The 24,276-nt window shown below is 42.5% G+C and overlaps 1 protein-coding gene and 1 long non-coding RNA gene across 4 annotated transcripts; both read left to right on the top strand.

Annotated features, from left to right (window-relative positions):
- The first annotated feature begins 3,545 nt into the window (after nucleotides 1-3,545).
- Nucleotides 3,546-7,177, top strand: LOC135552256 (uncharacterized). Its single transcript, XR_010457416.1, has 3 exons — nucleotides 3,546-3,960; nucleotides 4,143-4,266; nucleotides 6,982-7,177. It is a non-coding gene; the product is annotated as an uncharacterized LOC135552256 (long non-coding RNA).
- A 1,527-nt stretch (nucleotides 7,178-8,704) lies between these two features.
- On the top strand, nucleotides 8,705-21,999 carry LOC135552247 (zinc finger protein 26-like). 3 transcript variants are annotated; one of them, XM_064983753.1, is made up of 8 exons: nucleotides 8,705-9,279; nucleotides 15,133-15,335; nucleotides 16,422-16,526; nucleotides 16,608-16,700; nucleotides 18,231-18,341; nucleotides 18,489-18,612; nucleotides 19,166-20,197; nucleotides 20,332-21,999. In XM_064983753.1, exons 1-8 carry the CDS (start codon nucleotides 8,937-8,939, stop codon nucleotides 21,756-21,758), a joined length of 3,438 nt encoding a protein of 1,145 aa, XP_064839825.1. In that variant the 5' UTR covers nucleotides 8,705-8,936; the 3' UTR covers nucleotides 21,759-21,999. The 3 variants fall into 3 exon arrangements, with proteins under 3 accessions (XP_064839825.1, XP_064839826.1, XP_064839827.1); XM_064983754.1 differs by lacking the exon at nucleotides 16,608-16,700 and having other exon boundaries at nucleotides 8,706-9,279; XM_064983755.1 differs by lacking the exon at nucleotides 8,705-9,279 and having other exon boundaries at nucleotides 15,244-15,910.
- Nucleotides 22,000-24,276: the final 2,277 nt, after the last annotated feature.

The following is a 24,276-nucleotide window of genomic DNA, read 5'->3' on the forward strand; positions in this document are numbered from 1 at the left end:
TTTTTTTATCATGTGATTTTGTGGGTGTGGGGGGGGGGGGTTGGAGGGAATGATTCAATGGTGTATAAGCAAGTCTAGTGAAAATATGCAGAACAGGGTGAGTAAAATGGTCAGAGTGGGGTATTCTCTCATTTATATCTGGAAGTAGCTGGCCAAAGTTAGCTTGGGTCAAGAACGCTCCGATCAACCCTGCTCCTCGGCCAAAGCGTCCAGCGTGCACTCTAAACGCTATTATTTTATGAAGGCTTACAAAGGCCCAGAGTGCACTCTGGCACTTCAGAGTGAATATATGAATGCTCATTAAGTAGATTTTGGTTTCAAAACTAAGTCTTAAACACATGCTTAGTACTGTTAAAAAGGTCAACACTGGGATTCAGAAACAATGTGACTACTACAGAGCCCAAGATGCAGCAGACCAACAAACAAAAGTACATTTACTTGGGGTTTTATTTTTCAGGGGGTGAGGGGTCCACACCCAATTGTCCCCATGTTTGGGAATAAGAGATTTGAAAGTCTAGGTTTAAGATCAAATATGTCACCAATTGCTGTTCCAAAATAAATTAGAATGTCAGATCTTTTACCTAATAGTGGTACTCTAAACATGCACAAATTTCCATTGGAGCAGCCACTTTAAAAGTGCAGGGCTTGTGCAACGTGCCACACCTTCATCTCACAGGAAGCATATACAGTGGGGCAAAAAAGTATTTAGTCAGCCACTAATTGTGCAAGTTCTCCCACTTAAAAAGATGAGGCCTGTAATTTTCATCATAGGTACACTTCAACTATGACAGACAAAATGAGAAAAAAAATCCAGAAAATCACAATGTAGGATTTTTAATTAATTTGTAAATTATGATGGAAAATAAGTATTTGGTCACCTCCAAACAAGCAAGATTTCTGGCTCTCACAGACCTGCGACTTCTTCTTTAAGAGGCTCCTCTGTCCTCCACTCGTTACCTGTATTAATGGCACCTGTTTGAACATGTTATCAGTATAAGACACCTGTCCACAACCTCAAACAGTTACACTCCAAACTCCACTATGGCCAAGACCAAAGAGCTGTCAAAGGACACCAGAATCAAAAGACTGAATCTGCAATAGGTAAGCAGCTCGGTTTGAAGAAATCAACTGTGGGAGCAATTATTAGGAAATGGAAGACATACAAGACCACTGATAATCTCCCTCGATCTGGGGCTCCACGCAAGATCTCACCCCGTGGGTTCAAAATGATCACAAGAACGGTGAGCAAAAATCCCAGAACCACATGGGGGAACCTAGTGAATGATCTGCAGAGAGCTGGGACCAAAGCAACAAAGCCTACCATCAGTAACACACTACGCCGCCAGGGACTCAAATCCTGCAGTGCCAGACGTGTCCCCGTGCTTAAGCCAGTACATGTCCAGGCCCGTCTGAAGTTTGCTTGAGAGCATTTGGATGATCCAGAAGAAGATTGGGAGAATGTCATATGGTCAGATGAAACCAAAATAGAACTTTTTGGTAAAAACTCAACTCGTGTTTGGAGGACAAAGAATGCTGAGTTGCATCCAAAGAACACCATACCTACTGTGAAGCATGAGGGTGGAAACATCATGCTTTGGGGCTGTTTTTCTGCAAAGGGACCAGGACGACTGATCCGTGTAAAGGAAAGAATGAATGGGGCCATGTATTGTGAGATTTTGAGTAAAAACCTCCTTCCATCAGCAAGGGCATTGAAGATGAAACGTGGCTGGGTCTTTCAGCATGACAATGATCCCAAACACACCGCCCGGGCAACGAAGGAGTGGCTTCGTAAGAAGCATTTCAAGGTCCTGGAGTGGCCTAGCCAGTCTCCAGATCTCAACCCCATAGAAAATCTTTGGAGGGTGTTGAAAGTCCGTGTGGCCTAGCAACAGCCCCAAAACATCACTGCTCTAGAGGAGATCTGCATGGAGGAATGGGCCAAAACACCAGCAACAGTGTGTGAAAACCTTGTGAAAACCTTCTGTCATTGTCAACAAAGGGTATATAACAAAGTATTGAGATAAACTTTTGTTATTGACCAAATACTTATTTTCCACCATAATTTGCAAATAAATTCATTAAAAATCCTACAATGTGATTTTCTGGATTTTTTTTCTCATTTTGTCTGTCATAGTTGAAGTGTACCTATGATGAACATTACAGTCCTCTCTCATCTTTTTAAGTGGGAGAACTTGCACAATTGGTGACTGACTAAATACTTTTTTGCCCCACTGTATATGTGAGGAGAAAGCTGAAAGCTCCATCTATCCATTGATGTAAATATATCCCCTCGCCGATTCCCAGTTCGTCCACTAGATAGCAATAAGAGATCACATGTATCTTGGCCACTTGAAACCAGCTGCATCTGGTTTGCGTGAGTCACTGTCCCAAAATGTCTGAACTTATTTCTCAGCATGGGGGTTTCTTATGACAGTAGTAGGATTTGATATCGATTTCCCAAAAAACAATGCCTGTAGCTTTCAAATAATATGTAACTTTCTATTTTTAAAACAACCGCTCAGAGTTTGACTTGTTTATCGGCTTCACTTTATTATTAGAAATTTGATTAAAATCTGATCCCATTTATGCAGAAATACAGAAAACCCTAAAGGGTTCACAAACTTTCCCCTTACCACTGTAACTCTGCTGGCTAGGTTAATTTACTAACTGTTATAGATACAGAGGTGGAGGCATCAGCGTCAAACTACTTGGAACTTGTCCAAACTCTTCTAGATGACCCAAAAAAGAGGGAACACTTCTTTCAGGTTGGTGTGAGAACAATATTTCTAAAACAGACATTTAAATCAAGGAGGTAAACTAAACCGCAGTGCATGCGCAGTCTATTCCACTGAAATCCTTGTTACTGGCTTACTCCTTACTGCTGAACCTCAACTTGTATGCATTACAGAGGAAACGTGCCATAACGACGGCGGGTGATTGCTTCTGACCAAAACACCAGTTGTAATTTGATGTTCTGTCTTCTAGGATGTTTTTCAGAGGAATCCGGCCCCATGTTTGACACACTCACGCTGCCAAGCTTACCCTAGTAAAACTGACTATCCTACCGATCCTCGACTTCGGCGATGTCATCTACAAAATTGCTTCCAACACTCTTCTCAGCAAACTGGATGCAGTTTATCACAGTGCCATCCGTTTTGTCACTAAAGCACCTTATACTACCCACCACTGCGACTTGTATGCTCTAGTCGGCTGGCCCTCGCTACATATTCGTCGCAAGACCCACTGGCTCCAGGTCGTCTACAAGGCCATGCTAGGTAAAGCTCCGCCTTATCTCAGTTCACTGGTCACGTTGGCAACACCCATCCGTAGCACGCGCTCCAGCAGGTGTATCTCACTGATCATCCCTAAAGCCAACACCTCATTCGGCAGCCTTTCGTTCCAGTACTCTGCTGCCTGTGACTGGAACGAATTGCAAAAATCGCTGAAGTTGGAGACCTTTATCTCCCTCACCAACTTCAAACATCAGCTATCTGAGCAGCTAACCGATCGCTGCAGCTGTACATAATCTATTGGTAAATAGCCCACACATTTTCACCTACCTCATCCCCACAGTTTTTATTTATTTACTTTTCTGCTCTTTTGCACACCAATATCTCTACCTGTACATGATCATTTATCATTCCAGTGTTAATCTGCAATATTGTAATTATTTGCCTACCTCCTCATGCCTTTTGCACACATTGCATATAGACTCCCCTTTTTTTCTACTGTGTTATTGACTTGTTAATTGTTTACTCCATGTGTAACTCTGTGTTGTCTGTTCACACTGCTATGCTTTATCTTGGCCAGGTCGCAGTTGTAAATGAGAACTTGTTCTCAACTAGCCTACCTGGTTAAATAAAGGTGAAATAAAATAAAAATAAATAAAATAAAACATCCCTGATGTGGGAGTTCTTCTCCAGACTGGAGAAGCTGCTTCCAACACCAACATTTCAACAGGTAGGTTCAATTTGGGAAGAGAGAATTGTGGCAGTCTTGAATTTATGATGTCTTTGTCTGGTAGTACTAACAGGAAGTTGCCCCACTGTGTATTATGTAGTCATATTGCTGAGTGTACCATAAATTCTTGTTACTTGGTCAATTGAATTTGTTGCACATTTAAAACCACCTCCTGTTCTCAGACTGCGTCCTGGCTCAGACCTGCCCCCTCTATGCTGAAGGAGTGTGCACAGTCTGTGACTCAACCTCAGCCTTTGAAGATTCTCCTCCAACACCACAGATGCCATGGCCATTTGTTTGCTAATGGTAGGCTTTTTATCATATTTTTCACATTTCTGTTTTCATAAGTGGCAAATAATCATAGTTGCATACCACCTGCTAGAGACACATACATGTCAGCCACAGTTGAAAAGCTCCCACTAATCAATGACACTTGTTATACCGGCCACAGACAACATGTGTCTGGAAGACTGATGGAGTGGTTTTGATCTGTAAGACATGCCTCTGTTAATGTTAGCAGTCAAACAATTACCACAATGGACATTTGACAGCGTGGAGTGTAGTTGCATTCCTTTTCAGAGAAATTAGGCAATTATGTTTTAGTTTTAGTTTAGAAAAGACCAATATTGGGCCTCCCGAGTGGTGCAGCGATCTAAGCCACTGCCTCACAGCGCTAGAGGCATCACTACAGACCCGGGTTCGATCCCAGGCTTTAGCACAACCAGCCGTGATCGGGAGTCACATAGGGCGGCGCACAATTGGCCCAGCTTCGTCCATGTTAGGTGACGGTTTGGCCGGGAGTGCTTTACTTGGCTTATAGTGCTCTAGCGACTCCTTGTGGCAGGCCGGGCGCCTGCAGGCTGACCTCGGTCATCAGGTGAACAGTGTGTCCTCCGACACCTTGGTGTGGCTGGCTTCTGAGTTAAGCGGGCGGGTGTTAAGAGGCGCGGTTTGCCGTTTAATGTTTCGAGCGACGCATGACTCGACCTTCGCCTCCCGAGTCCATTGGGGAGTTGCAGCGAGGAGACAATTGGTCAGAAAAAGGGGGTAAAGATTAAAAATAATTTAAAAAAAAGACAAATATTTGATTGTATGTTTTCTTATTCCTTTCAGGTCATTAATCGTGTGTTGATGATTGCTTCCTCTTCTTCTCTGTCTCACTTCGCTCTCAGAGAGGGTGGAAGTGTCAAATTACAATAGAGGACATGAAGAACAGTTACAGACTAAACACTGAGGAACCCTAGTAGTAGTGGCATGAGTCATGTCTTCAGATCAGGATGAAGGGCCTTCTGTGGATGTCGAGTCGGAGCATCTACATGAGGAAATGTTTTTTAGAAAAGGAAAACCCAAGACACTCACCAGGGAGCAAACGGTAGAAAGAAAGGGCCATGAGGTGTTTCACAGTCCTCAACGTCACAGTATGAATATTGGAAGGAAAAAACACTGTTGCCAACAGGTGGTTGACGACGTGTGATTTAGACCTTAAGCCCGTAGTGCTGCTGACCCAACTTGATGACAATGTTCTGATGACGGGATGACAATGTTCTGATGACATTTCTCCAAAAAGTACAATCTTTGTCCCCTTGTGCAGTTGCAAACCGTAGTCTGGCTTTTTTATGGCGGTTTTAGAGCAGTGGCTTCTTCCTTGCTGAGCGGCCTTACAGGTTGTGCCGATATAGGACTCGTTTTACTGTGGATATAGATACTTTTGTACCCATTTCCTCCAGCATCTTCACAAGGTCCTTTGCTGGTGTTCTGGGATTGATTTACACTTTTTGCACCAAAGTACGTTAATCTCTAGGAGACAAAACGCTTCTCCTTCCTGAGCGGTATGACGGCTGCATGGTCCCATGGTGTTTATACTTGCATACTATTGTTTGTACAGATGAACGTGGCACCTTCAGGCGTTTGGAAATTGCTCCCAAGGATAAACCAGACTTGTGGAGATCTACATTTTGTTTTCTGAGGTCTTGGCAGGTTTCTTTTGATTTTCCCATGATGTCAAGCAAAGAGGCACTGAGTTTGAAGGTAGGCCTTGAAATACATCCACAGGTACACCTCCAATTGACTCAAATAATGTCAATTAGCTTATCAGAAGCTTCTAAAACCATGACATCATTTTCTGGAATTTTCCAAGCTGTTTAAAGGAACAGTCAACTTAGTGTATGTAAACTTCTGACCCACTGGAATTGTGATACAGTGAATTATAAGTGAAATAATCTGTCTGTAAACAATTGTTGGAAAAATGACTTGTGTCATGCACGAAGTAGATGTCCTAACCAACTTTCCAAAACTATAGTTTGTTGCCAAGAAATTTGTGGTGGTTGAAAAATGAGTTTTAATGACTCCAACCTAAGTGTATGTAAACCTCCGGCTTCAACTGTATCTCTCTGTAGTTTTCTCCGTTAATCTTTCTCATAAAACATAGAACCACAGTCCCTGCCGCTCGCAGTCCCTGCCACTGAAAAACATCCCCACAGCATGTTTCCTCCAGATGCTTGGCATTCAGGCCAAAGAGTTCAACCTTGGTTTCATCAGACCAGAGAATCTTTTTTCTCATGGTCTGAGTCCTTTAGGTGAATGTTGGCAAACTCCAAGCGGGCTGTCGTGCCTTTTACTGAGGAGTGGCTTCTGGAAGGTTCTCCAATCGACACAGAGGAACGCTGGAACTCTGTCAGAGTGACCATTGGGTTCTTGGTCACCTCCCTGACCGAGGCCCTTCTCCCCCGATTGCTCAGTTTGGCCGTGCAACCAACTCTAGGAAGAGTCTTGGTGGTTCTAAACTTCTTCCATTTAAGAATGATGGAGGCCACTGTGTTATTGGGGACCTTCAATGCTGCAGAAATGTTGTGGTACCCTTCCCCAGATCGGTGCCTCGACACAATCCTGTCTCGGAGCTCTACAGACAATTCCTTCGACCGCATGGCTTGGTTTTTTGCTCTGACATGCACTCTCAACTGTGGTACCATATATAGACAGGTGTGTGCCTTTCCAAATCATGTCCAATTTAATTTACTACAGGTGGACTCCAATCAAGTTGTAGAAACACCTCAAGGATGATCAATGGAAACAGGATGCACCTGAGCTCAATTTCGAGTCTCATCGAAAAAGGTCTGAATACTTATGTAAATAAGGTATTTCTGTTTAACTTTTTTTTTTTTACAACAATTTCTAAACCTGTTTTCGCTTTGTCATTACGGGGTATTGTGTGTAGATTGATGAGGAGAAATAAATAATTTTATCAATTTTACAATACAACTAACATTACAAAATGTAGAAAAAGTCAAGGTCTGAATACTTTCAGAATGCACAATATACAACAATACAGCAGTTTGTTAATATCAAAAGTGTCACTATCTCAACAAAATACAATATTGTATCGATATTAACTAGTTTTGTATCTGTACTGACCATTTCAGGTGTGGCAATTTCTGTGTATTTTCCACGTTTCCAAATCAATGGATGCACAATTCGAAAATCATATGATACAATCCAGAATATCCGAATGTGTATATAATAGAGAAATGATACACGTCCGGTTTTGACACTTCTTGACCACATTTAGATTTTCAGAGTTTAGCTCATTCTCAAGCAGAGGCACACATGATAAAGAATCTCAGCTCAGTGACCATAATGTCAGTTGATCCTCTTAAATGGGCAGTGCAGTCCAATACGTGATTTTCCTGTGGTTCATATATACTGTATTTGTTTCTACAGTATGAGGTTGGAATAATACTGAACTTGTGAAAATGATAATGCCCTTTTAGTGTAAGAGCTGTTTTAAAAAGACCGCCTGAAATATCTTGTTTTGCAAGGCAGCGGGTTTGGACTGCCTGGTGACATCACCAGACGGTATAAGTTAACAGACCAACAAAGAGTTTGCCCACCTGCCAATAATAGCTATACATCAGATTACATGTCCCTCCCATTAGGCTCCAATTAAACATAAGAATGGCGCTATATACAGGGAGTACCAGTACCAGATCCATGTGCAGAGAGGTACGAGGTATTTGAGGTAGATATGTACATGAAGTCAGGGTAAAGTGACTAGGCATCAGGATAGATAATTAAAAAACAGCAAATGGTGAGTGTAATGTGTGGGAGTGTCAATGTAGTGTGTGTGTGTGTGTGAATATCAAGTATAGTCTAGTAAGTGTGCATAGGATCAGTACAAGATAGTCAGTGCAAATAGTTTGTGTACCATTCATTGACTATATAGCAGAATGGCTATTTAGCAGTCTTATGGCTTGGGGTTAGAAGTTGTCTTGGAGCCTGTTGGTCCAAGAGCCGACGCTCTGGGACCATAGCCACAGGAAGTAGTTTGGGGGTGCTGCAACTTTTTCCACCGCCTGCACTAGTAAAAACTAGTAAAGACCCAGTGCAGTACTGCAGCACCCCTACTTCCTGCGGCTATGTGCCGGAAGGTAGCAGAGTGAACAGTGTATGGCTTGGGTGGATTCTTCGGCAATTTTTCGGGCCTCCCTCTGACATATAGGTCAGGGAGCTCGGCCCCGGTGACACACCTCCGTGTCAAGGTTTTCAGAGAAGTTTTCAAAGTACATAATATACATCAAATGTGGAGCAGAAATGCTTCCCAGTAATGTGGAATTATGTCAGACATCACCTGTTCTACAGAATACATTTGCTATGATTGGATTGATACTATCTACTTGGCTGTTTTGCAGAGAAACGGCAAACGGACGCTGTCCTTCGGCACGGCCGTTTGTATTCCTTTCGTTCTATTTCCTAACATCTTTCGATATGGCAATATTCAGATACGCAGGACGACTTCAAAGATGACCACCTGGAACTCGACCATTGCTTCTTGTAGATGACGTCATGTTTGGAAGTAGCCCACCACTTTGTTTAGGCGACCAAAGGTATTGAATGTAGCTACTAACACTGATATTAACCATGTGCTAACTTACTAGATTTTGTAGGCTACCATCAATAAAACTAATTCAACATTGCCGACAATGGCACTGGCAGACGATGTCGAATGGCCACGGTCGCTGGTGGAGACAAAGGCGCTGATCTCTGTATGGTCAGACGAACAGAATATTCTGAAAATGGAGCATACGTGTAGAAACAAACATGTTTACAGGGAAATTTCGGAGCGGCTAAATGACCTTGGTGTCAAACGGACGTGGAAGCAGTGTCAAAATAAGATGAAGGCCTTGAAGTGGAGATGCATACAAACACGCAGAGACCCAAGCAGTAGTGACCGAACAACCTTTCCATTATTTTCCGAACCGGACGAATTCCTCGCCGCCATGCCTGATCTGGCTGAGTCCAAGGAAACTGGCGACGAGGAACATGGTAAGCAAAGGTTAAATGTGTAGTTTTCAGTGACACACCATCATCGCTAATTGCTTTCTTGAACTATTTATAGATATAAATTACAAAAAAAAATAGTAATATTATTTTATATTTCATCAAGATTTAAGAGTTTTGTTGTCGCCGGGTAAGTGTCTGAATTTATAGTGTGTGAGCGAAGTCACAATTTAGGCCAGGATATGGGTGGGTATAATTTGCAGAACGTTCCAAAAACGTCTAAAGTACAAGGTTGCCAACAAACAACGCATACAAAGTAGCTTGATCAATTCACCTAGATAACTAGTTGCCGAACAGGCATCAACTCACCACGTAGCTTATTCTTAACCTTTGTCCAGAGTGAGGACAGAAAGTTTTAGGAATAAACGTGGCGAGTGAAAAACGTAATTCAATAGCCCACTCACTACCCGGTATCTTATTCTGCCGCTATACAACTTTGTATTTACTTAGTTTTTGGAACGTTCCGCAAATTATACCCACCCTTGTCACTTGGTTAGAATGGAAATTCGTCCTCAGCCTTTCCCAACACCCCAGACACACACGTTAAAGGTCCAATACAGCCGTTTTTTTAAATCGAAATATCAAAGTGCCTGGATTAGGACCTGCGCTGCTTCTTGTGTTAGGTAGAGTCATACTCAACCCATGTTGTAGAGCATGAACCTGCAGGAGCGAATTACTGCTTTGATGTTTGCAGTGAACAACAGGGTGTTGTCCAGGTTCTTTGCACTCTGGGTGGGGGACACTGTGGAGTTGTCAACCGTGATGGAGAAGTCTTGAAGAGGGCAGGCTTTCCCCAGGAGGAAGAGCAGCTCCATCTAGTTGAGATTGAGGTGGGTGTCTGACATCCATGCTGAGATATCTTCCAGGCACTCTGCGTGTTGCCACCTGGGTGTTAGAAGGGGGGGGTGGGGGGTGTAGTGTCATCCGCATAGCAATGAAAGGAGAGGTCATGTGACAATATGACTGAGAAAAAATGACTTGGTGTATAGAGAGAAGAGGAGAGGGCCTAGAACCAAGCCCTGGTCACCTGATAGGAGTGGCCTGCCATGTAGGATGCAATCACAGAGCCTGAGACGCCCAGCCCTGGTGGTCCACAGTGTCAAAGGCAGAGGATAAATCTAGGAGGATGAGCCCAGAGGAGAGAGAGTCAGCTTTGACAGTGCTGAGAGCCTTCGTTACACAGAGAAGAGCTGTCTCCGGTTGAGTGACTCGTCTTGAAGTTTGACCGCTTCAGGTCGAGAAGATCGTTCTGAGAGAGAGATGGTGAGAGAGTTGGTCAGAGAAAGTATGCTCAAGTGTTTTGGAAAGAAAAGAAAGAAGGGATACCTGTCTGTTTTTTTAAGTCAGAGAAGCCGAGTGTTGGTTTCGTGAGGAGAGGATGTCATGTCAAAGGGATTGACCATGTCGTCCGCAGAAGGGGGGGTTAAGGAAAGAGGAGAAGGTGGAAAAGAGTATCCTAGGGTTAGAGGCAGAAGCTTGACATTTTGTAATGGAAAGAGGCTTTAGCAATGGATACAGAGGAAGAGAAGCTAGAGAGGAGGGAGGGAAAGGATGACCGGTCCTCTGTAAGTTTAGTTTTCCTCCATTTTCACTCAGCTGCCAACTGCCCTGTTCTGTAAGCTTGCAATGAGTCACTCAGCCACAGAGCAGGAGGGGAGGGCCAAACTGGCTGGGAGGAAAGGGGACAGTGTGAGCAGTGGAGGCTGGTGGGAGGAGCTGTAGCAGGATGGGCTCATTCTTTTGGCTGGAATGGAATAAAAGGAACGCAGTCAAGCACGTGGTTTCCATATGTTTGATACCGTTCCATTTATTCCACTCCAGCCAATACAACGAGCCCATCCCCCCTATAGCTCCTCCCACCAGTCTCCACTGAGTGCGAGTCATAGGATGCGGAAAGGGAGGGGAGTAGCGTGAAAGAGGCTGAATCAGGATACAGGAGGGAGAAGGATGTACCAGAATGTATATATGATAGGATAGAAGAGGAGAGAGTAGTGGGATAGAGAGAGAGAGAGCAAAGATTGTGACAGTGCATTACCATCTGGGTATCTGGGGGTGGGTTTCAGTGAGATTAGTAGGCAAAGGTATTGCCTGCATTGTGAGTGGAAAGGGGTGAGGTCAAAAGAGGCAAGGATGGGAAAGAGAGCATTGAAAGAAATTAATTGAAGCCAGACGTTGAAGTCGCCGAGTACGAAGAGCAGTGAGCCATTGTCAAGAAATGAGTATATCAAGGTGACCAAAATTCAATCCCACCAAAACAGGCTGACATTTCAGGTGTTATTTTCATACAGCTTTTACACTAAAGGGCATTATCATAATTTTCACATTGTCACAGTATTATTCCTACCTCATAGTGTGGAAATATACACTGAGGATACAAAACATTAAGAACACTTGCTCATTCCATGACAGACTGACCAGGTGAAAGCTATGATCCCTAAATGATGTCACTTGTTTAATACACTTTTTGGTTTAAGCCTTGTGACAATTGAGACCTGGATTGTGTATGTGGGTCATTCAGAGGGTGAATGGGCAAGACAATAGATTTAAGTGCATTTGAAATGGGTATGGTAGTAGGTGCCAGGCGCTTTGGTTTGTGTCAAGAATTGCAATGTTGTTGGGTTTTTCACACTCAACAGTTTCCCTTGTGTATCAAGAATTGTGCATCAATATTATGAAGGTGTTCTTAATGTTAGATATACTGATATATACTGAACAAAAATATAAACGCAACATGCAACAATTTCATGAGATTTACTGTGTTGTTCCCCACAAATGTGCTTCATTACTGATAGCAATACTCGTCAGTTTTATCAGCTGTCCGTGGTAGAGGTCGACCGATTAATCGGGATGGCCGATTAATTAGGGCCAATTTCAAGTTTTCATAACAATTGGTAATCGCTATTTTTGGACACCGATTTGCCTATTTATTTATTTAAAAAAAAATACACCTTTATTTAACTAGGCAAGTCAATTAAGAACACATTCTTATTTTCAATAACGGCCTTGGAACGGTGGGTTAACTGCCTTGTTCAGGGGCAGAATGACAGATTTTTACATTGTCAGCTCGGGGATTCGTTTTTGCAACCTTCCGGTTACTAGTCCAACTCTCTAACCACCTGCGTTACATTGCACTCCACAAGGAGCCTGCATGGCAGACTGACTACCTGTTACGCGAGGGCAGCAAGAAGTCAAGGTAAGTTGCTAGCAAGCATTAAACATATCTTTAAAAAACAATCAATCTTAACATAATCACTAGTTAACTACACATGGCTGATGATATTACTAGTGTATCTAGCGTGTCCTGCATTGCATATAATCGATGCGGTGCCTGTTAATTTCTCATCGAATCATAGCCTACTTCGACAAACGGGTGATGATTTAATAAGCGCATTAGCGAAAAAAGTACTGTCGTTGCACCATTGTATCTAACCATAAACATCAATACCTTTCTTTAAAATCAATACACAAGTATATATTTTTAAACCTGCATATTTAGTTAGTATTGCCTGCTAACATGAATTTCTTATAACTAGGAAAATTGTCACTTCTCTTGCGTTCCGTGCAAGGAGTCAGGGTAGATGCAGCAGTTTGGGCCGCCTGGCTCATTGCGAACTGTGTGAAGTCCATTTATTCCCAACAAAGGCCGTAATTAATTGCCAGAATTGTACATAATTATGACATAACATTGAAGGTTGTACAATGTAAGAGCAATATTTAGCCTTAGGGATGCCATCCGTTAGATAAAATATGGAATGGTTCCGTATTTCACTGAAAGAATAAGTGTTTTATTTTCGAAATGATAGTTTCTGGATTTGACCATGTTAATGACCTAAGGCTCGTATTTCTGTGTGTTATGATGTTATAATTACGTCTATGATTTGATAGAGCAGTCTGACTGAGCAGCAGCAGGCTCGTAAGCACTCATTCAAACAGCACTGTCGTGCGTTTGCCAGCAGCTCTTCGCAATGCTTCAAGCATTGCGCTGTTTATGACTTCAAGCCTATCAACTCCCGAGATTAGGCTGGTGTAACCGATGTGGAATGGCTAGCTAGTTAGCGGGGTGCGTGCTAATAGCATTTCAAACGTCACTCGCTCTGAGACTTGGAGTCGTTGTTCCCCTTGCTCTGCAAGGGCTGTGGCTTTTGTGGAGCGATGGGTAATGATGCTTCGAGGGTGGCTGTTGTCGATGTGTTCCTGGTTCGAGCCCAAGTAGGGGCAAGGAGAGGGACAGAAGCTATACTGTGACACTGGCAATACTAAAGTGCCTATAAGAACATCCAATAGTCAAAGGTATATGAAATACGATTGGTATAGAGATAAATATTCCTATAATCTCAACCTAAAACTTCTTACCTGGGAATATTGACTCATGTTAAAAGGAACCACCAGCTTTCATATGTTCTCATGTTCTGAGCAAGGAACTTAAACGTTAGTTTTTTTACATGGCACATATAGCACTTTTACTTTCTTCCCCCATACTATGTTTTTGCATTATTTAAACCAAATTGAACATGTTTCATTATTTATTTGAGGCTAAATTTGTGCATTATATTAAGTTAAAATAAGTGTTCATTCAGTATTGTTTTACTTGTCATTATTGAAAATAAATAATTGGAAACAAAATAATCGGCCGATTAATCGGTATCAGCTTTTTTGGGGGGGTCCTCCAATAATCGGTATCGGCGTTGAAAAATCATAATCGGTCGACCTCTAGTCCGTGGTTACACATTGTCTGCAGTTGTGAGGCCGGGTTGGAAGTACTGTCAAATTCTCTAAAATTAAGTTGGAGGTGGCATATGGTAGAGAAACGAACATTCAATTATCTGGCAACAGCTCTGGTGGACCTTCCTGCAGTCAGCATGGCAATTGCATGTTCCCTCAACTTGAGACATCTGTGGCATTGTGTGACACAACTGCAGATTTTAGTGGCCTTATTGTCCCCTTATTGTGCACAATATTGGCGACAAGTAAGCCTTTTGTGAGGGATCTTTACTTTCAGCTCATGAAACATGAGACCAATACTTCACATGTTGCATTTCATATTTTTTTTCAGTATATATAAAACAGTTTTCGACTGCATTGGGCCTTGGCACAGGGTGCAGCGCCTCTGGGGGGGGGGCCTAAGTGCCTTGCTCAAGAACACAACTGCAGGGCCCAGTTTTTCAAAACTAGTTTTAGAAATCGAATTGAATTAAATGTTAGAATGGGGTATTTCATGTGTGATGTGATGCTGATTCTCAGAATAGGGATTCATATTTGGTAATCCAATCTGACCTTTTATTCAGGAATAAATGTTGTTTTTGTATTTTTCAAAACCCAAAGGCTGAGATTAGGATTGTTTTGATGCCGTTAATCTTGATCCTGCTGGAAGGGTGGCTACAGCATGAATTTAGAAAGTTGAATGGCACCACAAGCAAGATATTTTCAATTTAACAAAGGTTGGGAGGTTTGAAAAAAAAAATCTTTCATCTGAAAACCAAAGCTTCATTATGTTAAATTTACTGCAGTATAGGTACAGTATGTGGTCAGTTGTTATATTGAGAAGTATCAAATAAAGGCATGTACTTACATGTAAGTGGAATGCAGGCTCTATTTAAACAAACAAAAAATCTTAGTTACCTATATTCATGTAGGCTCAAGTCTGTTTCACTATGAAAGTGGAGAAGTGGTTAGGATATATAACCTGTCCAGTGGAAGGTAAATCTCTAGGTTACTGCCACCCACATTTAGCTAGCCAGCAACAAAACATGACCGGGATGTGTGAGATCTGCTCATCTGTATGCTGCAATTTCAAAAAGTGTGACCTGGAACGTCAACAAAGCGTTTCTTTCCTACCAGGTCGTCCTCTTCCTCTGTCGTCTCTGCGTCTTCTGGTTCCTCCACTGCGGCTGGTGTCCGCAGCTCTATGGCAAGTTGTTCAGTGCAAAGACACAATGGACTACGGGTTGGTGGAGGAGTTTGTGACCACTGTGTTGGAGATAACCCCTGATCTGATGAGTTACAGAGAGAAAGCCCAGCTCGTCATGGGACTGCGGGCACAGGTGAGAAATTAAGAGGGGTGTGGTTGAGGTAGAAAATTGTGTGACCTGGTGTTGTCAAAATCCCCCTACAGAAATTGATGTTTGTTTCATCCTCTACAGTATTTATTTATTCATTATTTTATCTGGTAAGTTGACTGAGAACACATTCTCATTTACAGCAACAACCTGGGGAATCGTTACAGGGGAGAGGAGGGGGATGAATGAGCCAATTGTAAACTGGGGATTATTAGGTGACCGTGATGGTTTAAGGGCCAGATTGGGAATTTAGCCAGGACACTGGGGTTAACACCCCTACACTTACGATAAGTGCCATGGGCTCTTTAATGACCTCAGAGAGTCAGGACACCAGTTTTAACGTCCCATCTGAATGACTGCACCCTACACAGGACAGTGTCCCCAATCACTGCCCTGGGGGATTGGGATATTATTTTTTTTTTTAGACCAGAGGAAAGAGTGCCTCCTACTGGCCCTCCAACACCACTTCCAGCAGCATCTGGTCTCCCATCCAGGAACTGACCAGGACCAACCTTGCTTAGCTTCAGAAGCAAGCCAGCAGTGGTATGCTGCTGACTAAAGTAAGGGCCCTTACATAACTGCCATATTTCTATGACTAAGTGAAGATATGCAGTATAACTGATTTACAATGAGCTTTGCAGGAGGCGAGGCAGGTTGCACTAGTCCCACATGGCCAATCATATTAGCCGCACACTCTGATCATGCCACCTGTTGTCAAGGTCTGGATGGATAGGCGCAGGAGAAGGACTAGTCGGATAAATGATTTTATCAAATAACAACAAAATTAATTGTCGCAAAACACTAAACAGAAGCTTTCTATGCTGTATTGTATTGACGTTTTGATTTAGCTCGCACGCTAGGTGCCCCTGCTAGCCAAACAGCTGTGGTCTTCCCAATGAAAAGAAGCACCTTGTGGGCGTAGCCAATATGACGACGGAGTGACGTGGCTTCTCTTAATACAGGCTTCGGCTGTACTTTAGTATATACCACCGACTGTAATATTCCTACATCGTACTCACTGCCAGATTGGTTTGCGTCCAAAATGTTTCAGTGTTACCTGTTTGTTGACAGCTGGTTCTGGAGTTGTGTCGCTCTGATCGTTCAGCCGACCCGGAGACCATCCAGCCACACCTGAGCCGGATGAGGACCTGCATCATCACTCATAGAGAAAAGGAGGTGAGTGCCAGTCTGCGATGAAGACTTGTAACTCTGCCGGCCAGGTTAATTGGCCTACTGTGTTATGTATACTTTCTGTAGATGGATACAGAGGTGGAGGCATCAGAGTCAAACTTCTTGGAACTTGTCCAAACTCTTCTCGATGACCCACTTGAGAGGGAACACTTCTTCCAGGTTGGTGTGAGAACAATATTTCTGCTAAACTGACATTGAAATCTAGGAGTTTAACTGAACAGCAGTGTGTGTATGCACAATCTTGTCCTCATTCTGAATGGTGTGGCTGTTGAACAGGTTGAGGAGACTAAATGACTTGGCGTTAGATAGTAAACTGTCATAGTCAAAACATACAGATTCAACGGCTGTAAAGATGGGGAGAGGTCTGTCCGTAATAAAGAGGTGCTCTGCTTTTTTGACACCACACTCCAAAAAGCAAGTCCTGCAGGCTCTAGTTTTGTCTTAACGTGATTATTGTCCAGTCATATGGTCAAGTGCAACAAAGAAAGACCTCGTTAAGCTGCAGCTGTCCCAGAACAGAGCGGTACGTCTTAGGTACGTCAGAGGGCTAATATACATACTATTCATGCCAGTCTCTCTTGGCTAAGAGTTGAGGAGAGACTGACTGAATCACTTGTGTTGAACATTCATGTTAACATAATCAACAGCACTGACACGCACACAGTTCCCCCACCAGACATGTCACCAGGTGTCTTTTCAAACTCCCCAAATCCAGAACAAATCAAATTCAGGAAAGCGGACCGTGTTATATAGAGCCGTTATTGCATGAAGCTCACTTCCATCTCATATTGCTTAAATGAACAGCAAACCTGGTTTAAAAAAACCCAGCGAAAGCAACACCTCGCCTCTCCCCTATTGGACCTGGATAGTTTGTGTGTATGTGTTGATATGTAGGCTACGTGTGCCGCCTTTTTAGTTGTATGTAGTTTTGTCCTTGAGCTGTTCTTGTCTATTAATGTTCTGTATTATGTCACGTTTCAACAGCGAATGAGGATCCTAATAAAATGCAAAAAAAAATGGTATTGAAATCATTGAAATCCTCATCACTCCCACTACTCAGTACTGCCGGATCGCAACTTGTAGCTAATATTGAGTTGACGTTGTTAGGTTCTGAACAAATGGAGTTAAAAACTCCAACGGACAACTAGGAAAAATCTCAAATCAAGTTTATTCACCCACTGGGTCATACAGCTGCGAAGACGAGGCATGATGACACAAGCACATGTATTTATAACCTTCTAATAGGCGGGGTCAACTCTTTGCACGTCTCGACAGCCAATACTTCTCTGTTGCTAGGCAGGACCTTAATTGGGTCCTCTCACTGCCGGACGCTAGAACCTCCGTGTGCGTGGAAGTGATATGAGAGGACTGTAGTAGGAGGGTTGTTGTGGTGGGCCCCTCTGCCCCCCCCCCCCCCAGAGGTTTCCTCTCACTTCATCAGTTGACTTGACAATATTCGCTCCTCCCGCAGCTGGCCTGCCTTATCAGACTTAACTATTGCCCTTTGCCTCCCTCTTTAGAAACAATAAGTTTAATCAATAAGTTCTAGTATGGAAACATGAAGTATATTTCAAGCTAGAATCCAACAACGTACAGCTACTAATGATGTCAATAGGATGCCTCACACTCAATTAAGAATGCATTTCATCTGTTGCACACCACTCAGATGTACTTTAATGTGTCTTCTAGGAAGTTTTTCCAGAGGAATTTGGCCCCATGTATGACACGGCACTGCAGACTCTGATGTGGGAGTTCCTCTCTAGGCTGGAGAAACTGCTCCCAACACCAACATTTCAAGAGGTATGAGCAATTTGGGAAGAGCCGGCGGTGTCAGCCTTGGCCGATTTTTGAATTGATGTTGTCATATTGCTGAGTGTACCATACATTCTTGTTGTTATTTGGTCAATTGAATTTGTTGCACATTTTAAAACCACCTCCTGTTCTCAGACTGCGTCCTGGCTCAGACCTGCCCCCTGTATGCTGAAGGAGTGTGCACAGTCTGTGACTCAACCTCAGCCTTTGAAGACTCTCCTCCAACACCACAGATGCCATGGCCTTTTGTTCGCTAATGGTAGGCTTTTTTTTCCCAGCTCTGTTTTCATAACAGTAGAAAATAAATGTTTTGTAACATTTTTAAATCGTGTTTGTAACCACCTGCTCAGAGACTAACAGGCCTGCTACACTGGACATGTAACGTTGGCAGAGCGTGAGATGTTCCTGGTGTTTGAAAGGAAACCTGGGCGGAAGCAGTGTGGCTCTTCATTCATTTACGCTTAATATGTTCTTTTCAAGATATCGATTTGGTAAAGAGCTGAGACATGGGTCTGGAAAGATTAAATCATTCATATTCCTAAACAGAGTTACGGATGCAAGGACTGACCATCCGTGATACCAAAATAGTTTTAACCATGTTTTGAGGCTATGCAGTGTTTTACAATTGCGTTTTTTACAAACAATCTTATATTTGGGGTTCTGATAGGGGTACGACAGTTGAACTAAGCTCATGAAGCATTTATAATTTATATTCTTCAAGAATCAATGGGTATGTAATGGATTTAAAGGTGTAAAAAAAACATGTAGCAATCACAAGACATTTTATTGTTCTCTCTTTTCCACTATTTCAGGTCATTCATCTTGTGCTGATGATTTCATCCTCTCTTCACTGTCTCACAAGTTCTCAGAGAGGGTGGAAATGGACATTGATGAAGCACGCTCACATAGCCAGTCTGTAACCACATGTGCACCCAGAAAAGAAAGGGACACTTTGATAGAGCAAGATCATGCAGAGAAGGAGCAAGATCATGCAGAGAAGGAGCAAGATCATGCAGAGAAGGAGCAAGATCATGCAGAGAAGGAGCAAGATCATGCAGAGAAGGAGCTGGGGATGAGTTTGGACACGGTTAATAAGACAGTGGAAATGATGGATAGAAGGAACAAAGAATGGGGAGAGAAGAACTATGAGGAGAGACTGCAACATCAGTTGGCTTATAATGTTTTACAGGTCGAGGTTGTCGATGGAGAAGACATGTCCTCAACGTCTTCGACGACAGCCGACAACGTCGGACAGACCTGGACCCCAACGGAAACGGAAGCGCTGATCTCTGTATGGTCAAAGAAACCGATTCTTCAGGAGATGGAACAGAGTTACAGAAAACAACATGTGTACGGCGACATTTCAGAGCAGATGAAGGACCTTGGCGTCAAAAGGACTCGGAAGCAGTGTCAAACAAAGATAAAGGACATGAAGCACAGCTACAGACGAGCACTTAGGAACCCAAGCAGTAGTGGCCGAGCGACCTGTCCGTTCTTTTCTGAACTGCACACCTTTCTCGCCGCCACGCCTGATGCAACTGATACCCAGTTGCCTGAGTCGAAGGAAACGGTCAAGGTTTCGGATCCAGAAGTCATGTTCTGCGATCAGGATGAAGGGCCTTCTGTGGATGTCAAGTTAGAGAATCTACATGAGGAAATGGCTTCCGGAGTGAAAGCAGACGCGAGGAAAGGGGATGAGGCTTTTCACAGCCCTCAGAGTGACAGCAGGGTGAAAATCGGAGGAATATCCCACCGTTGCGAACAGATGGTCGAAGACACGTCAGATTTGGACCTTCAGCCCGTAGTGATGTTGACGCAACTTGATGAGACCCTTCTGATGACCGGTGAGTAAAACATTTTGAAATATTACTTAAAACAATATATTCATTTATGGATGTTTTACGTGTGTGGAAAATGTAAATCCAAGTCTCCAGTTAGGGGTGAGTGACTACCTTCTGTATCCTCCTCTCAACACCAGGTGGTGATCCTCGTCCTGCTTCCCATACCACGGGACAGTCTTCTAAAAGAAGCAAACGCGCCAAAATATGCTCCTTATGTGGGAAGAGTTTTGTTGAAGCAAAGGATTTGACAACACACATGAGATCTCACACTGAGCAGAGCCCTCACCAGTGCACCCAGTGTGGGGAAGACTTTGACCATCTGGACGACTTACAAAAACATTGGCAGAATGATTGTGAGGAGATGATGAAACAGGAGGTCAATGAACATCAGCATGGAAAGGACAGGATCTCGGGAGAGTCCAGTAATGCAAGTACTGATCCAAAAACATGCCATCTATGCCATGAGACCTTTGAATTTCAGTGTGTGTTGAAAAACCGTCTTATTGTATTTCACAAAGGCAAAAGCCTTTATAAGTGTCCTCTGTGTATGAAGGGTTTTGGGTGCCTCCGTGATTTGAAGAAAGACCAGGGTAAAAAAAGAGGTCGTCCTACAAGTGATGCCGTCAAAAAAAGGAAGGAGTTGGGGTCAAATGGAAATGTTGGACTGAACTCGACCCCCAACAAGTGCCCTGACGTCTTGAAGTGCTCCTTTTGTGAAGAGATCTTTTCTCGGTGCATGGACCTGAAGAGCCACTACAGTCGTACTCATCAATTTACTGGGCCGTTCCCCTGCCCTTCTTGTCAGACAACTTTTGTTTCGTTAACTGAGCTGCGCTTACATCAGAGAAATGAGTCCACTCCTTACCAGTGCTCTTTGTGCCAGCGCTCATTCTTATCACTCGACAAGCTGACTGTTCATGAGAGAATTCACACAGGGGAAAAACCGTACCTCTGTGCTGAGTGTGGAAAAAGTTTCCGGGATGCAAAAACCCTGGAAGAACACTCTAAGATTCATGTTGAGGGAGAACTCCACACCTGCTCCCATTGTGGGAAAAGTTTCAAGCGAAAAGAACTATTGAAACAACACATGTTAAATCACAGAGATGCCGCTTTCATCTGCCCAGACTGTGGGAAGAAGTTTTTTCGGTTGGTATGGTTAAGAAGGCATATGTTAATCCACACTGGCGAGAGACCGTTCCTCTGTGATCTCTGCGGGAAAGGTTTCAAATCTACAGCTGAATTGAGATTGCACACCCGGACACACACTGGAGAACGGCCATTCAAGTGCCCAGAATGTGGAACAAGTTTTAAGCAGAAGTGTCATCTGCAGATACATCGGCGGACACACACAGGGGAGCGGCCGTATCCGTGCACCGTGTGCGATAAACGCTTTTATGTCAGCAAAGATAGAAAACGACATATGCTCATCCATACTGGAGAGAAGCCATTCAAATGTCAAGTGTGTGGCATGGCGTTCAACCGTAAAGGGCATTTGAGGGTACACCAACAAACCAAGAGGTGTTCATATAGGCACACAAGTCCCCTACGTAACACAGCATTATAATAAGTGGTTTCCTGACTGACAGAACTAGACCTGTTCCTGTAAGCCACATTTTATGATGTGCGTCCCGTCAAGTAATAATATGTAGTTAAGAACAATTATTTTACAAAGTGACAACAACAATATAAACCCCGGAGTAGTAGCCTATGTTTGTTTTTTGTTACAATGATGGGTTTTGTAAAAAAACAACAACTTAAAGGACGTGTTATGTATGTGACTGTTATTAAATTGTTTTTTAAAGGCATGGGCATAGCATTTGGTTATTTTAGTTATTTAGTTGGGTCATTCCTAGTCTGCGGTGCCTTTTGGACCTTCTAACTTTTGGGGGAAAAGTATCTTTAGATTTTTTTTTGTGTGTATTTATCAGAAAAATGACATGTTTGACTTTATGAAAAACATATTGGTCAAGCTCGGGCACTTAAATGTTTAGGTGCATTTTCCAACCGGTTAGGTACATAATCCTAACAGTGTCAAACAACTGGACATTTGGAGCCAAAATTAGCCATAGCTCTGTCAGAGAGCAAGATTGAGGTAGAATAATGGTGAACACTTGAACCGGATTTTAACTTCCCTATCAAACGTTTTAACATTTTGAGGAATTTGAGTGGGACATACAGAATAACAACATGGAAAAATAGATGTGTTTATTTATTTAGCTTTGCACCATTGTTTTCCCACCAAAAAAAGTTATGACACTTCCTGAATAGAGAGAAATAGTAAATATTGGTGTTGTTTTGTAGGCACTAACTCCATGGTTCTTGGACAAAGCCTATGGGGGGAAATTAATGGCGTCTTTTGTAGGGGTTTTGGATAAACGGCGAAAATAAGGTCTGTGATAAACACAGGCTTATGAGATCTGACCCGTTTTTGTTCTATGAGATAATCTTCGTCAGCTAACGAGACTTTTGAGGTTTGAAACATTTATGTAATAATAAACTAAACGTATATAAGATCTCCTAAGCCTGTGTTAACCTCCGACCTTATTATCGGCATTTAACCCAAAACCCTATTCTTTCCCCATTTTAATTTTCCCCCATAGGAATGTCTGCTTTAAAGGATTACAAGCTGGCAAGCTCTATGTGGTGGCATTGTAGGAAGGGGCTGTTTTAAAGGAGTAGTACAACAAAATAACAGGGTGGGAAGTGACATCAGGGACACACAAATCTTAAATAAAATAATAAATACAATAATCATGAAAAAACTTTTGAAGAGAGAGAAATTAACTAGGGCTATAATATAATGAAGAAAGCTTTTAAATATTTTAATGGGTTCTATTTCTTATGGAAGTTGATGGATAACACTCGAGTTCATGACAAAAAAAACCTACATCCACTGAAAAAATGTATGCATACAATTTCCTTTCAAGATCCACATTTTTGTGTTTTTACGGTGACACTTGACTTTTTTATATTTAAAGCTTTTTGGAATCAACATTTTACACTAAATAAGAAGTGATAGTTCCTGGGAACAGAAAAAGCACCACATTGTAGGAATGACCCTGATGTTTCTGGCCTGCAATTTCAGTCATATTGCACAGATTATCAGACTCGAGCCATATCGATAGGGTGCTTCAATTGTTCAACACCACCTCAACATCCATTTTTTTGGGTGATCGAAATAATATAATGATCAAATTCGATGTTAAAAGTCCATTTTCAGCAATTCCACACATTTTGCTGAGCAGAGAACATATTTGTAGTTTTAAAGCTACTTTCCTGGAATACTGCACAATTTGCTATGTGGTGAAGAGAAACATTTGCAGTTTTAAAACTAATTTCCTGCAATTTTACACATTTTCCCTTGACTTATGCCATGTTCATACAATATCTGGTTGACTAACAAAATCAAGAGGGGCCCCCAAAAGGCTAGAGGGGGGCCCCTGGAGGTGCCCTTCGTGCCCGGTCGGTAATTCATCCCTGATTACTACAAGCGAGACTAATTTACCTAGGAATATATAACATTTTAACTGATGTGGGCTAACTGAGTGACTATCAACTACTGATGCACTACCAATTTAGAAATTGCAACCTTGTGTATTCTACTACCAACAGTAAATTGAGACTGGATTCCTAAAAATATAATCCTTTTTACGAGGCCCCTTGATGGTAAATCCGCAACCGATACCTAAACCATAGGACAAATGGTAAGCCTTCTTGCGTAAACATTTTAATTCATAGGTCTATGATGGAACATGAAGGCACTCTTTCATTCAAGTTTTCAAAGTACTTCATAAATGTAAAATGTATTGCCTAATTAAATAAGACATGCTTTTCTGTAATCTCTGAAATATGGAATTATGTCAGACCTCGCCACTTCTATAGAATACATGTATTATGATCAAATTGAACTCCGTGTGCAGACATTGATACAATCATCTGGCCTGTTTTACAGAGACATTTAAATCAAACTTGATTCGGTAAATTAGTCCGTATTCCTTTCCATTTCTTACATCTTTGGCACTATTCAGACACGCAGCACGACTGCAAAGAAGACCACCTGGAACTCGACCACGGGTCCTTGT

Source organism: Oncorhynchus masou, chromosome 13 (assembly GCF_036934945.1).
Source record: "Oncorhynchus masou masou isolate Uvic2021 chromosome 13, UVic_Omas_1.1, whole genome shotgun sequence".
NCBI lineage: Eukaryota > Metazoa > Chordata > Actinopteri > Salmoniformes > Salmonidae > Oncorhynchus > Oncorhynchus masou.